Source organism: Neovison vison, chromosome 6 (genome assembly GCF_020171115.1).
Source record: "Neovison vison isolate M4711 chromosome 6, ASM_NN_V1, whole genome shotgun sequence".
Lineage (NCBI taxonomy): Eukaryota > Metazoa > Chordata > Mammalia > Carnivora > Mustelidae > Neogale > Neogale vison.
The window spans coordinates 6000049-6014256 of NC_058096.1; the positions used below are offsets into that span (position 1 = coordinate 6000049).

General features: G+C 37.3%; 1 protein-coding gene across 2 annotated transcripts in view; it reads left to right on the forward strand.

The window, feature by feature from the left end:
• The window catches only part of BRWD1 (bromodomain and WD repeat domain containing 1), a 111103-nt gene that overhangs the window by 22886 nt on the left and 74009 nt on the right, over positions 1–14208 (forward strand). For both annotated transcript variants that reach the window (XM_044250915.1, XM_044250916.1), the window contains exons 6-10: positions 1421–1519; positions 1887–2047; positions 3246–3467; positions 12133–12233; positions 13536–13606. In XM_044250915.1, the coding sequence (XP_044106850.1) occupies positions 1421–1519; positions 1887–2047; positions 3246–3467; positions 12133–12233; positions 13536–13606 (654 nt within the window). The remainder of the gene's footprint in view (positions 1–1420; positions 1520–1886; positions 2048–3245; positions 3468–12132; positions 12234–13535; positions 13607–14208) is intronic.

The window sequence follows — 14208 nt, forward strand, 5'->3', positions numbered from 1 at the left end:
AACGTTGGCTCTTCTGATCCTGAGTATACCCGTGATTTTCTTTAAGATCCATTGCTGATACGGTGCTGCCTCCTAGGTGCGCCAGCAGCATATAAAGCTTGACTGAGAACAACCCTCCTTCTTGGTTCCATGCCAGACTGGTTTGTCAGCTTTAGTTACTTCTTAGTGCTCTGTGGCCCTGCCACACTGTGGTTTGGGTCAGGAAACTGTTCTTCCTCTCCCTTCTCTGTGTCCCTATTCACCTTGTAATTATTCTATTTTAGGTTGTTATGTAGTAGTTGCCTGAGTGGCCTGTTTTCCTCTGTTTTCTTTACTTGTGTCAAGCTCCGTGTCGTTTTGTGATGAGCACTGCTTTAGAACTGGCAGACCTTAGAAGAGACTTGAGCCAGCTGCTCTAGGGTAGGGGCCCATATTTCTCTGTTTTGTACTGGTGTCAAGAGAGGATGCCTTGTAACTGCTCTTCAGTCATGATAGTGGTAATGAATCCGTTCATGTAAAAAGTAACATGCGTGTTAGGTTGGGGCACCCGAGGCTCAGTAGAGGTTTATATGATGCCTTCCTTCCCTTCCTCTTTCATTTGTGAAGAAGCTAATTCCTGGCACAGCACAACCTGTGTTCTGCTGCTATCTCCTCTAGAGGGGGCAGATGTTTCTTCTTAGTGTATTTGTTGATAGTTCAAAGAGGGATGGGACTCGAGAATTAGTGTTCACACTCACAGATCCTATGTATGTGCTCTTGGGTAAAGGCTTATCCATGATCCTAAAACAAGAGGAAAGCCATTTAATTTTGTCAATATTTCCTAAGGAGATTAAAGTCATGGTAATATTGGCGAAAATTAATTTTAAAACTCCATTAACATTTTAAGGATTTTCATGTAAGTCAAATAAAATTTTTCTTACAAAAATTTCCATTTTGGGAAAGCTGGATCCGTTGTGACTAAGATCTCTTACCATTCATATTGTGTGGTGTAATTCTGCATTGATAAATAAAAACTTACTCGGCATTGACTAGGACTTGGGAGTCAAAAGATTTGGTTTTATGGTCCGTCTGGACTTGGTCATTGGCAGTGGGTCTCTTGAAAGGTCCCAGAACCTTTGAGCCTCAGTTACCTCACTTGTGCATTGGCGATCACACCTACCTCACAGGGTTGTTGTGAGGATTCAATGAGATGATGTACGTGGAAAGCACTTTGTACATTGTAAAGTGCTATACTCATGTTAGCTGTTGTTGTATCTGAGATGTCTTATTTTTTTTTCCCCTTCAGAAATAGTCTAATAAACCTCTAGGGCTTTTCTGTTAAAGTTTATTAGTTGGTAAAACTTTGAATAAACAGTTTGTTACAATATACGTAAGTATTCTATAAAATCTTTCTTGGGGTTAACTTTCAAGATTTTATGTGTATCTAAAATTCGTTTTAAAGACTGCAGGCACACAGTTTGGAAGGGCTCTGCCTTTGCTGCTCTTCACAGAGGAAGACCTCCAGAAATGCCAGTGAATTATGGTTCCCCACCCAGTCTTGGTGAGTGAGTGTGCTTGGCAGATGCCTGAAACCATGTTTTTAATTTCTTGCCTAACTTTGTAATGGCTATATTAAAATTTAAAGGGAAATACTGGTAGTGTTGTTTCAGTAGTAATAAGTACCAATTTTCAGACTTAATATTTTTTAAAGTTATTACTAAATGTAATAAAAATTAATGAGAGATAATCTTACGGTAACGAGAGGCTCATAATCGTGGTTATAGTAGAACAGAGTTGGGGAGAAACTTGTGTCCTTAGCATATCACGAACGTAGATTCTGTGACCCTCTAGAAATTGTTTTGGAGTTTTTCTTCATTTTTTACATATTGGCTCTTCCCTTAACCATTTTCATTGTTTTTATTTCCTAGTGGAGATACATCGAGGAAAACAACTCACAGGGTGTTCCACTTTTAGCACAGCATTTCCAGGAACTATGTATCAGCATATAAAAATGCACAGGAGGATTCTCGGACATCTGTCTGCTGTTTACTGTGTAGCATTTGATAGGACAGGACATAGAATCTTTACCGTGAGTTAACGTTTTAAACTCAATTTGGTATCATCTAGAGCATTGTGTGCATTAGAATCATGTAGGAGATCTTATAAAACATGTAGATTCTGTGGTTCCCATTCTCAGGGATTTTGACTCCATTGATCTAGTGTGGGGCCCGTGAATTTGCATTTTTATTAAGTATCCCAAGTGATTCAGATGCAGATAGCGAGGCCTTGAGTAGTGTTTGTGAGACATTGACCTAGAGAGTGGTTCACGGGCATGATCATCAAGGATCTTCAAAATAACGCATGCCTGGTATTTCACTTCCAGCCCATTCTAGACCTACTGCTGAGGGTAGTTTCTAGTATGTTCAGTAACCAAAACAGACCGAAAAAGCTTCCGTAAAAATCCAAATCTCTGCAGGTGATTCATATTCATATTGATTACTCATTGATCCAGGGAATTGATTACTTGAACAGTGAAAGATTATTTTATGATTATTGTGAAACTATATGTAAAAATTTATAATCTAACATTTTAATATTTTAAGGGACGATTACAATGGGTCAGAAGTTTAAGTTCCCTTTTTCAGTTGTGAGATTCAGAGTAAATACTAAAAAATTTTCTGAGTTACGTGGATGCTGGCTGGTGGCTACGAGTTTGAGACTGTGTTGTTCGGTTATTTAAAATGAGGATGCTAATCCCCTTATTTTTTAGTTGTTTTCGAGGTTGCCACTCACTTAGCTTGTGAACTGTAGGTCTGTCCTGATGCGTATCAAATTATTTAGCTTGATGTGAGCTAAACTGACATTTAACCATTGTTAATTGAAATAGGTGAGCAATGAATTTTTAGTTGAACTCATTACTTGGTGGGGAATTTTGGGAAATTAGTATTTGTAATGTGGTCTGATCCACAGAAATGAAAACTTCATAGTATCTTTTTTTTTCATAGTATCTTTATATAGATGTTACTTGATTTGAAGAAAAAAAAAATCCTATTGCTCCGTAAGTGTTCTGACTGTATGAGTCATAATTTACAGAGTATCATACAGTTGGAAAGAGAAGAGTTATACTTAATTTGAGTGACCCGGAAATGTTATTTTTAAAAATGCTAGAACATCTTTGTTACTTCTGAGTATTAGCATTTGTGAATAAAGCTGCTGTAAACATGAAAAAAAAATGCTGGAAAAGATTTGCTGTTTTAATATTTGTCTTTGGGTGTATTTCTTCTCAGGGTTCAGATGATTGTTTGGTGAAGATTTGGTCAACACACAATGGCCGCCTATTATCCACATTAAGAGGTCATTCTGCAGAAATTTCAGATATGGCAGTAAACTATGAGAATACAATGATTGCTGCAGGGAGCTGTGATAAGATCATTAGAGTGTGGTGCTTGAGAACTTGTGCCCCAGTTGCTGTGCTCCAAGGACACACGGGGTCAATCACATCTTTACAGGTAAACTAGCTTTAGTGTGCACATTTGTGTATGATCTTTTCCTTTAAAACTCCCTCCTTAGGGATGAGAAATAGTAATTATGTGGTCTGCTTTACTAATCAAGAGAAAATGTAATTAATCATACCTCCATGGATCTTGGAAGGGTGAAGTAATGTTGTCCATTGCACTTAGGGCTTTACATGAAGGCCTGATGGATAACTTAACTGTTTCCTAATTTGGCTTATAGTTGAGCTGGGGGTGTGTCCGTTAGAAGCAGGATAGGTTCATGATTTTTCTACTTTAAAACCTGTGGATTTTTCTAAGTTGATTAAGTTTGCTGAAGTATATTTAAAAAATCTTTTCACTTTATTGTAGAGGATAATTTTACATATACACAAAGTACAATAGTATAATGAACCCCTAGATGCCCATTAACTCATGGCCAGTTTTTTTTTTTTTTGCTCTATTCATCTCCCATTGTATCTAAAGCATATCCTAGTCTTAGAGCCATTAGTTCATTCAGAACTGAAAATGGTGCTATTCAGTCAGTTTTTTGAAAATTAATGTTTTGTTAGGAAGATACTGATTTGTAAGGCACACTGGTGCCTCCGATTTGATTTTGGATAAAACTGTGGGAGTGGTTCCACTGCACCCAGGCTGTATGTTAAGTTGTCTCTAAATAGATGTGTGTAGTCCTGTGATTAGAGACCCTTTTCTCAACTCTTCCGGTCAGTTTTCTTGAAGAATAAAAATAACATATATTTTTGAATGAAGACAAACATAATTGAGATAGTGTTATATTTTGAAACTTTAAGCAGGTTTTTTGCTGTGCCTGTTTATTTTAAGGCAAGAAATTCTCTAGAAGTTTTTATAGTTTGAACATTTACTAAGATCTTCACTGTGTGTTTCACAGTTGACATTGTGTTATTTGATACAAACTTCCAGGCCAGTATAGCAGCCAATGAGAAAACTTGTGGCTTTGTGCTGGTGTCTGTCCTCAAACCATCATGGAATCCCTCAGTGTGAAGCTGGAGCTCTGGTCTTTCCTGAAACCCATTCCTTTGGTAATGGGGCCCACATTCAGTTATCACCAACCAAAAATACCTGAAAAGTCTGATTGGGTGCTAATAAGTTTTTATATATCAAAAGGTTGCTAGTGGTTACCAAAGTTCAAAGACAAACAAGTACACAATTTTAGTTACTAATCTTTTTTTATATTATTTGTCCAGTTGTTACTGGCATATAAAAACCATTTTCACTATAGTAAAGGTGTTTTTCTTTTTTTCCAATTTAAAAATATTTTAAAAGATATTAAAAAAAAGATGTAGAAATAATAATTATTTGCAGAAAAATTAGATAATAGTTAATAACAAATAAGAAAACAAGCCTCTATGCTCTTACCATCTAGAAACCGTCATCATGAACACTTTGGTGTATATCTTTCTCAAGGGTAGCATTATAGAATGTCTTTTGATAGAATTTACATTCTCAAAAATGGTAGTATTATTACAACCAGAAATAGAACCTTTTGTCTATTTTGAAAGAATAGCAGATGAGCATTCTGCAGGAAGGAAGGACACTGTGTAGACATTGTGGTTGGACTAGTTTTCCTTTTTAAAAAGAACTTGAAAAGCTACACAGGTGGGAAAATACCTGAGGTACGTATAATGGGAGATTAGGATGTCAGGATCTGGTGGAGAAGGAGAGCGAGGAGCTATGAGTCAGAAGGCATTCGCCAAGTCCAGAGAAGGTAGCCATAAAGCTTAGCGGGATTTTTGACACACTTGTAGCGGAAGGGTAGATCTTGAAAGTATCTATACGTAAGTTCGACTAATTAGAACAAAAAATTGCAGCAGAGAACTGGAAGTTAGTACAAGGAAAATTCTAGAGTTGAAATATAAAGCTGAATTTCAGAATCGAGTGGATTTTTTTTTTTTTTTTTGAGTGGATGGTTTTAATAGTAGATTAGACAGTACTGAAGAAATTGGAGATTTAATGAACTGGAACTGAGGTCGGAAGAACATAAATGGATTGAAGCACAGCAGGAAGAATTGGACTCTGAGGCTCTGCTAAAAAGATGCCACATGTCTGTATGTACATAGATGCCGCATGTGTGATTAGGTTTCCTGAACAAGAGGGAATGAAGCAGAGCTGTATTTGAGGTAATAACCGAGAATTTCGCAAAATTGCACTGGAGAAGTAGAGCCACGGATTGCAGAAACACTGAGGACCCTGAGCACAATAAAGATGAATACAGAAGGCTACAGCTCTTGAACATCACTCTACAGAGAAATCTGAAAGTAGCAGAAGAAAAAATAAAGAAGCCGTAAGACTGATGATTAGCTTCTCAGGGGGACAGTGGAAGTTGGTAGACAAATATTCCTTCTAAAGTGCTAATAAGGGCACCTGGCTGGCTCAGTTGGTAGAGGATATGACTTGATCTCGGGGTCATGTGTTCAAGCCTTGTGTTGGGCTAAATACACACAAAAAAAGAAAAATAATCTTACATTTGGGTTGCTAATAGAAAATGACTATCAAGAATTCCGAACCTATCAAAGATACTACAGTGCTTTAAACACATTTTCAGATGATTTCCTAGCAAGGAAACCGCCTTAAGGGGGGAGTTATAAGTATTCTTTAGGCTGAGAGGGAAATGTGATCCCAGGCTTGGAGATGCAAGAAGGAATGAAGAGTTAAGGGGGGGGGGAGGGTGTGGGCAAATGGAAAAAAGCATTGATCGTCTACAAGTATAGTAGCTTCTGGGCTTAAAAGTCATTACATAGGATCAAACTAACAAATAATAGTAGTAAAAGCTTGTATATCAGGAGGAGGTAACTTTTAGTATTTTTAACATCTTGGCATTGTTTGAGAAGTGAAGTAGACTTTTAATAAGATGAAGGTGGATCTTTGTAATCTCCAGAATAACGACTAAAAGAACGGTAAGAGTGTATAACTACCAAGCTAATAGAGGGGGAAATAAGGAATAATTTAAAAAGAAGAGAAAGAAAGGAGAATGAAAGAAATATGGGAAATCCTAGGATGCTGCCAGGCTGTTATTAGATAGTAGTATATTCGTGAGCACTTTATTTTTATTTGTGAGTGCATTAGGTGGTTTCAGTGAGAGACAAAGATTTCAGACGGAACCAAGAGACAAAACCCCATCTTTGCAATAAGGCTATAGGGAGGCTCGAAGTAAATAAAGGATGGAAGACTGTAGCAAATATTAACCATAGGAAGATTGGTGTACTATGCTAATATTAGCTAATAGGGCTTTAAGGCAGTTAACCTTTTTAGAGGCAAAGGGACAATTTATAATGATAAAAAGTTTCATGAGACAGAAGAGTTCTAAATTCAGGAATGTGGTGCCAAAATACTTAAAGCAAAAATAGAATTTATGAGGTAAAATGGACCTCCATAGTCATAATGGGAGAGTAATATCTTTATCTCCGTAGTTGAAAGAAGAGACTATGTTATTAAGAAATCTCGATTTGAACAACATAAATGATGGCCTTGACCTCGATGTCAGATTGAAACATGGCATATAATAACCTGCATCATTTCTTTGTAGTCATAAGTGGGGTGTTTATTATATAAATACTGTTCACATTCTGACCCTTAAAGTAAGTTCTCAACAAATTTGAAAATACTGAAATAATCCCAAGTATATATTCTCTGACAGTAGTGCAGTTAAACCAGAAATTACTAACAGCCATAATTAATAGGAAAATAACCCTCAAATTAAACAGTACCCATTTATTAAAGGAAAAGTCAATAACCCATTTATTAAATAACCCATTTATTAAAGGAAAAGTCAATAAAATTTGAGAATACTTGAGCTGATTAATAATGAAAATACTAGATATTACATATTGTGGGATACTGAGTTTCATAGGCAGCCACCAAGATAGTTTTCAATGATTCTTCCCATACTCATGCCCCTTTGATAATCCCCATGTTGAGTAGGGTTGATCTGTCTTAGTATCTTGATGGAAACCAGTCATCATGTTGATAGGACACTCAAGACAGCCCTGTGGACTGTTTCTTGGCATTCATGGCAGTTAACTGAAGTTTCTTGCCATAGGCATGTTGAGTCAGGCCTTTTGGAAGCATGTGCTCCATCCCCCAGCTAAGCCCAGGCTGATACCTGCAATCTCAGGAGAGCCTGAGCCAGAACCACCTAAGCTGCTCCTGAATTCTTGACCTTTAGTACTTGGGGTATTTTGTTACATTTTGGAGTAATTTGTTACATGGCATAAAATTATTAATACACAGTGGAAGCTGTGCCCAAAGGGAACGTTACAGCCCTCAATGCATGTATTTAAAAAAGTTGAAATTCACTGATCAAGTGTATTTCTCAGAAAGTTAGAAAAAGAATAGGAAACAATAGAGGTTAACTATTAGGAAGGTAAGTATAGAAAGTAATAGAAAAAGTAAGTGTAACAGTAGAGAGGATCCGCAAAGCCCAAAGTTCTTTGAAAGACTAAAAATGTTGCTATAAGATTGATCAAGTGAGAAGAAAATGTCAAAAATAACCATTGTCAGCTTTGAAAAGGGGCATTTCTACCCTTTAGACATTAAAAAGAGGATATTTTATTTATTTTAAATTTTTTTTGATGTAATCTCTACTCTCAGTGTGGGATTCAAAACTCCTGACCCTGAGATCAGGAGTTGCTCTTCTGACTCAATTAGCCAGGTGCCCCTAAAAAGAGAGTATGTTAATTGGCTACATAGGAAATTTGAAAATTAATATATAATGGGCAAATATTCAGAAAAACACCAAGACTGCCTCAAAAAGGAAGAAAATCTGAATAGACCTTTAACTATAAAGCTGTGTAGTTAATATTTCTTAATCTAACCTGTGTAGTATTTCTGTTAAAGAAGTTTAACCTGAATCTCATGAGGAGGCAGTCAGACAAATTCAAAGTAAGAAGCAGTTCGTGAAATAGTTCTCCTATATCCTTCAGAAGTTTAGTTTCAAGAAAGACCCCCCCCCCCCGCCCCCAAAAGTGTTGTATAAGGAAGTTAAGAAAGTGGTACAAGTATAATGCAATGTGTGAGCCTTCATTTGGGTCTTGGCTTTAGGAGTGAAGAAAGCCTATAAAACACGTTTGAGAAATTGGGATAAATTTCAGTATGAATGATATTACATAATATTGATACTAAGTTTCTTGAGTGTTGAGGGTTGTTGTAGTTACGGAGTGGAAAGTTATTGGTCCTAGGAGACTCACGCTGAGGCTCTTAGGGCTGAAGTGTCATGATTCAGGTACACACGGCTCACCTCTGTCCGTTTGTAGCAAGAGACAGGGTGTATGATGTGCTTTAAAAAACTGTGAGAATCTGTTGAAAATGCTTTGGCAGGAGCTCTGGGACCAGGTAGTGGCAGAGGCTGCACGGCATGTGAATCTACTACTTGCTGTTGTGAACTGTACGTTTTATTTATTTTTATTTAGTTTAGACAGGAGGAGAAAAAGGATGAGAAGTGGGGAGGGGTGGGGGGGAAGGGGAGAGGAGAGAATCTTAAGCAACTCCATGCTAAGCGGGAAGCCCACTGTGGAGTCCACCTTGGAGCTGGATCTCAGGATCCTGAGATTATGACCTGAGCCAAAATCGAGTCAGATGCCTAACAGACTGAGCCACCCAGGTGCTCCGTGAATTGTACATTTTAAAATAGCTAAAATGGTGAGTTTTATGTTGTACAAATAGCCCCTCCACAGCTTTGTCTAGAATGTACATGTAATAAAGACACAGGAAACATGTGCATTTAGCTGTTAATAGGGCTAAATTACCTTTGAATACTTCATTCTTTAATAGCAAAACAGAGGATCAGCATACATTAAAAAGTCCTTATTTTGCCACTAAACAAGTTGTAAAAGTAGAACTTACTATGCATCCAGGCGTATGTTCTGTGCTGAATAGTTACTCAAAATGTATTGATTTCAAGAAAACCATTTTGACTTTGGAAGTAGCCGTGTGAGGTTATTGTACAGAATCACGAAGCCACCAGGGACTATGAGAGATCATACTTCTTACTCTTTTCCTTTATGCAGAACTTGCCTAAACCATCTTGGAAAAGTGAGACTCTTAATTTTTAATATCCAAAAATCCATATTATGGTCACTGATGAGTAGCTTTGAGGTTAATTAATGGAACATGGCTGGCTGTCAGTGATTCTGCATTTGAGGAGTAGTGCTACTTACAAACAGTAAAGGAGAGGCTTGAAAGGTTAAAAATTCCTGTTGGGCACTTAAAAAAAGAAAAAAAAAATCTGAAAACTCCCAAGCTCAGAGGACTCACTGGTGAATTCTATTAAAACTTAATAGAATTGCTGAGATCTTAGTAAACTGGATGGATATAGGACCTGTGTCCTAAAACCAAAACTTCACTATAAACCACCAATAACTAATTAACTGATACAATGGAGTAAGAACGTAATTCACAGTAGCAACAAAAGCCTTCAAACACATTTATCAGGAAATGGGAAAAGTCTATATGAAGAAAGGTCTTAAAAATAATGACAGAGCCTTGGGGTCTGTGGTCGGAGGAGGGGGGAGGGAATAATCTGTATTAGTTAAAACATCTAGTATACTTCTGAATCAGAAGATTCAATGATGGAAGAATAGCATATCTTTCCAAGTCTTGGTATAAAGTTAATGTGTTTATGTTTGAAATCCCAGGTGCTTTGTTTGAATGGAGTTCAGCATGCCATCAGGTTCATTTAGAAGAAGACAAACACATAGAGCCCTTCTCCTGCCCCCTCCCAAAAAACCCCTCATTAACCTTACGGGGCACCTGGGTGGCTCAGTGGTTTAAGCCTCTGCCTTCGGCTCAGGTCATGATCTCAGGGTCCTGGGATCGAGCCCCGCTTCGGGCTCTCTGCTCAGTGGGGAGCCTGCTTCACCCTCTCTCTCTGCCTGCCTCTGTGCCTACTTGTGATCTTTATAAAAAAAAAATAGTAATAAAATCTTAAAAAAAAAAAAAAAAGAGAGACCTTAACAACTTTTTCCGTATTCGGTATAAAAATTCTTTAGAGGTATTACAGAGAAAACAGTATGGTGTTGAGCTAGGGGCAGAATAGAGAGCAACACCATTTGTGTATCTAAGAATTGGATTTAATTAAAACATAGGTCACTTAAAATAGTTACTTTTCCACAGAAATTCAGGTTTAGAATTCTTCAAGTACTTTAGCAGATGTACATATTTTATGGTGGAATTTTAATTAACAAAAATACTTGATTATTAAGTACCTTCGGTTACTACTTTTAACGGGATATCTTCCAAAACTCAGTTTTAGTCCATATTCTGGAACACATCCGCTTTGATACAAGTGATCACTTTTGGCATTTAAAAAGCACTTCATTTCCTGTAGTGAAGAGAAGGAACTTGGAAGAAGCTTCTTTGAAAAATTATTAGGTGCAGATCTACCTCCCTTACCAAGTGCATAATCCTGAGAAAAATAATAAATCAGATAATACACTGTATCTCTCTGGGATGCTGTAATGGTAAATAATTATGTAAATAACCTAAAAAATTTCTTCCCAGCTCTTCCTTTTTCACTGGTCTTTGTTTGCTGACTTCCTTTGTCTTAAATGCCTCATGAGTCAGCACGACCTGGCGTTCTTCATGGCTTTCCTCCGCATTCTGGGCAAAGGAAGGGAGTACTTCCTTCCAGTTAAGGTTCTTAGATTAACTGGATTGATTCTTAGTTGTTTTTCTTATCTGTTTCCTTTCAGTAACTGTGATGGACTGCTGTCCGACACATTTTAGGGTTTTACTTGAGGACTGCGGTTACTTCTTGATCTTATTCGGTCCAGATTCTCTACCCATTTAACCCATTCCTCCACCATTTGCAAAAATGAGCACTTCAGTCACATAGATATTTCTGTTGCTATCACATACCATATTCCTTCTCACTCTGGTACTTCTGTGCATATTCTTTTGCCTAGTTTGTTTTTCTTGTTTTCTTTGTATTTTCCTCTTTGTCCATTAAGCCCTCTTGGGTATCTCCTGGTCCAAATTGGTCTTACATTGTCTAGCTTGTTGTGTAATACAGTTGAACTTTGTTAAACATAAATGCTAGCTCAATTCTAAAGTTACAGTATAATTTTTGTGTTTTTTTTTTTTAGACTACACTTCTAGTTCTCTTTTTTAAATATTTGAGTTGTTGATCTCCTTGGAATTTATCCTGGTATACAGTCCAGAGAATAGCTTCCAGATTGCTGCACAGTTAGTATTTATGCAGTGATCCATTGTTTCCCAAACGATTTGAGAGGGCACCTTCATCTTAGCTCTTCTATCAAGGTCCAGTTTGGACTTCAGAGTGTACTTTTCCATTGGTCATTGGTCATTCTATCACTGTACCTACCATGCCCCTGAATTTTACTTACTGAGGCTTTGTGATAACCCTTTCATATTGGTAAGACCAGGTCTTCACTTTCTCTCTGTTAAAAGCTTTTCTGGCTATTCTTGGTTATTAGTTTTGAAAGTAATCTTTTATTGGATCACATTACATTTATAAATTAGAGTTAGACCTTTTTTTTCCTTTTATTTTTCACTATACTATTGCCTGTATTTTGTAATTCTTAAGTTGTACTTAAGTGTGTCAGTTGAAGTTAACTTTGGAAAGCCATTGAACTATGACTTCAATAGAAGCTCAGGGAACTGAATTGTCCGTATTGTTGCATTTTAGTTTAGCCCTATGGCCAAAGGCTCCCAGAGATACATGGTCTCTACTGGTGCTGATGGAACAGTTTGTTTCTGGCAGTGGGACTTAGAATCTCTGAAATTCAGGTAAGTGGCTGTAATTGTGTGATGAGTTTTTTCTTTAATGTTTAATTTAGTCTAATGAGATGAAGTCTGATTATAAAGGGAAGTTCTGTATTGTGGTTGCCTTTTCACTTTTCTATTATATACAGCATTACTGCCCTATTGACTTTTTACAGTGTGTTGTTTATTTACAAAGATTTATTTATTTTAGAGAGTGTGCTCAGGGGGAGGGGCAGAGGGAGAGAGAGAGAGAGAGAATCTCAAGCGGACTGCACACTGAGTGCGGACCCGCATGTGGGACTCGATCTCACGATGCTGAGATCATGACCTGAGCTGAAATCAAGAGTTGATGCCTAACCTCTGAGCCACTCAGGCGCCCCTACAATGCACTGTTTAGGTGTGTGAAAGAAGCATAGCTATTCTTAGTGGACATATCTCATGGGGAGAAAAAAGTGAGATTGTATGTATGTGAAATGTTTTGAAAAATGTTAGAGATGTATACTCGGAAATTTAGGCAGGATTACTTAAGAATCAGAAGACAGGTTGTAGACCTGTGCTGTCCCGGACAGTAGCCACCAGCCACATGGGACTGTCGAGCATCTCGGATGTGGGTGGTGCATTTGAAGAACTTAATTATTTGAAGAACTTAATTATTAGTTTTATCTTAAAAACTGATACTTGACTCAGGTACCACAAAACCTGTAAGTGTATTTCAAATAGACTATGTGAATTTAGTTTCTCAGCTGTGAGTTTTAGGAAACCTAAAAACAGATAAATTATCTTTGATGAAAAGGGTTCAAATTAAGGTGTAGTATGTATCTAGTATATTCTGGAAGATTTCCAAGATAGAGAATGAAAAGTATCTGAAGTTCTCATTAATACTTTATTCATATTCATATGATATTTTGGATATATTAGGTTAAATGAAATAAAACTGATTTTATCTTTCTACATTTAATGTGGCTACTATAAAAATTTAAAGTTACATGTGTGGCTTGCATTGTTTCTGCTGAGCAGTGCTCTTCCTCATGGCTGTGTACCCTGCTCTATAGCCTGCATAGTGGGTTCACTTGCAGTGTGAGTTTTAGTCTCCTCAGTTACAAGATGGGGTTGGTGGGTGAAGCCCTTGCTGTGGGGTCAGGCTCTTGGGTATACCGGGATGGGGCAGAGCCTTTGGACTCCGTCCAGCTCTAACAGCATATGCAGAAATGCTTGTGAGCTACTGTATAATAAGGTGATAACTTCTAACCATGCTAGATTAAAGCCGGCATTATAAACCCTGTTAATGTGTTGAACTCATGAGTTTTAAAACAACTTCTTTTAAAGTGCACGTCCTCTGAAGTTCACGGAAAAGCCTAGACCAGGTGTTCAGATGCTTTGTTCTTCTTTTAGTGTTGGTAAGATAACTTCAGTAATTTTTCTTCTTAGTTTTATTTAGTATTTATTGAATGATCGTGTTATTGCTAAGAGTATTTGTCAGATGGATGGTAAATCACTTATGCCCATTTCATTAGGTTTAATCCAAGATATTTATTTCATTAGCTTTTCCCTTGTCTTTCACTCCCAATGTCATTCTCCCATTCTCTGATTTCTCATGGTAATCAGAGTCGGCGAAAGGAGGCTTAAGGTATCCACATGAGCCCCCTGTGTGAGGTAATACCAAAACTCTGCTTTTCTTGAATAGGCTGAACTGCAGATTTTTATAGTTTAAATTTGTTTTCCACTCATTTTGGGTGAAGTTATTGTACATTTTCTTTTCTTGTACAGTGAGCTTGTGTGGTAGTCTTTCTTTTTAGGGGAAGTCAGAGATTTTCCCCTTTACATAAAAGTCTAAAAACTTGAATGAGTGAATTTTGTATTCTGAAGCTAAGTTTAGGTACGTGAAGTTATTTAGAAAGCAGGGCCTCTTTTGTCAAGCGTCTTAAGCAGCACATATGGTCATTGCCACAATTAATAAAGCAGTGGGAGATAGTGAACTTTTCCAGATTGAAGTACACTT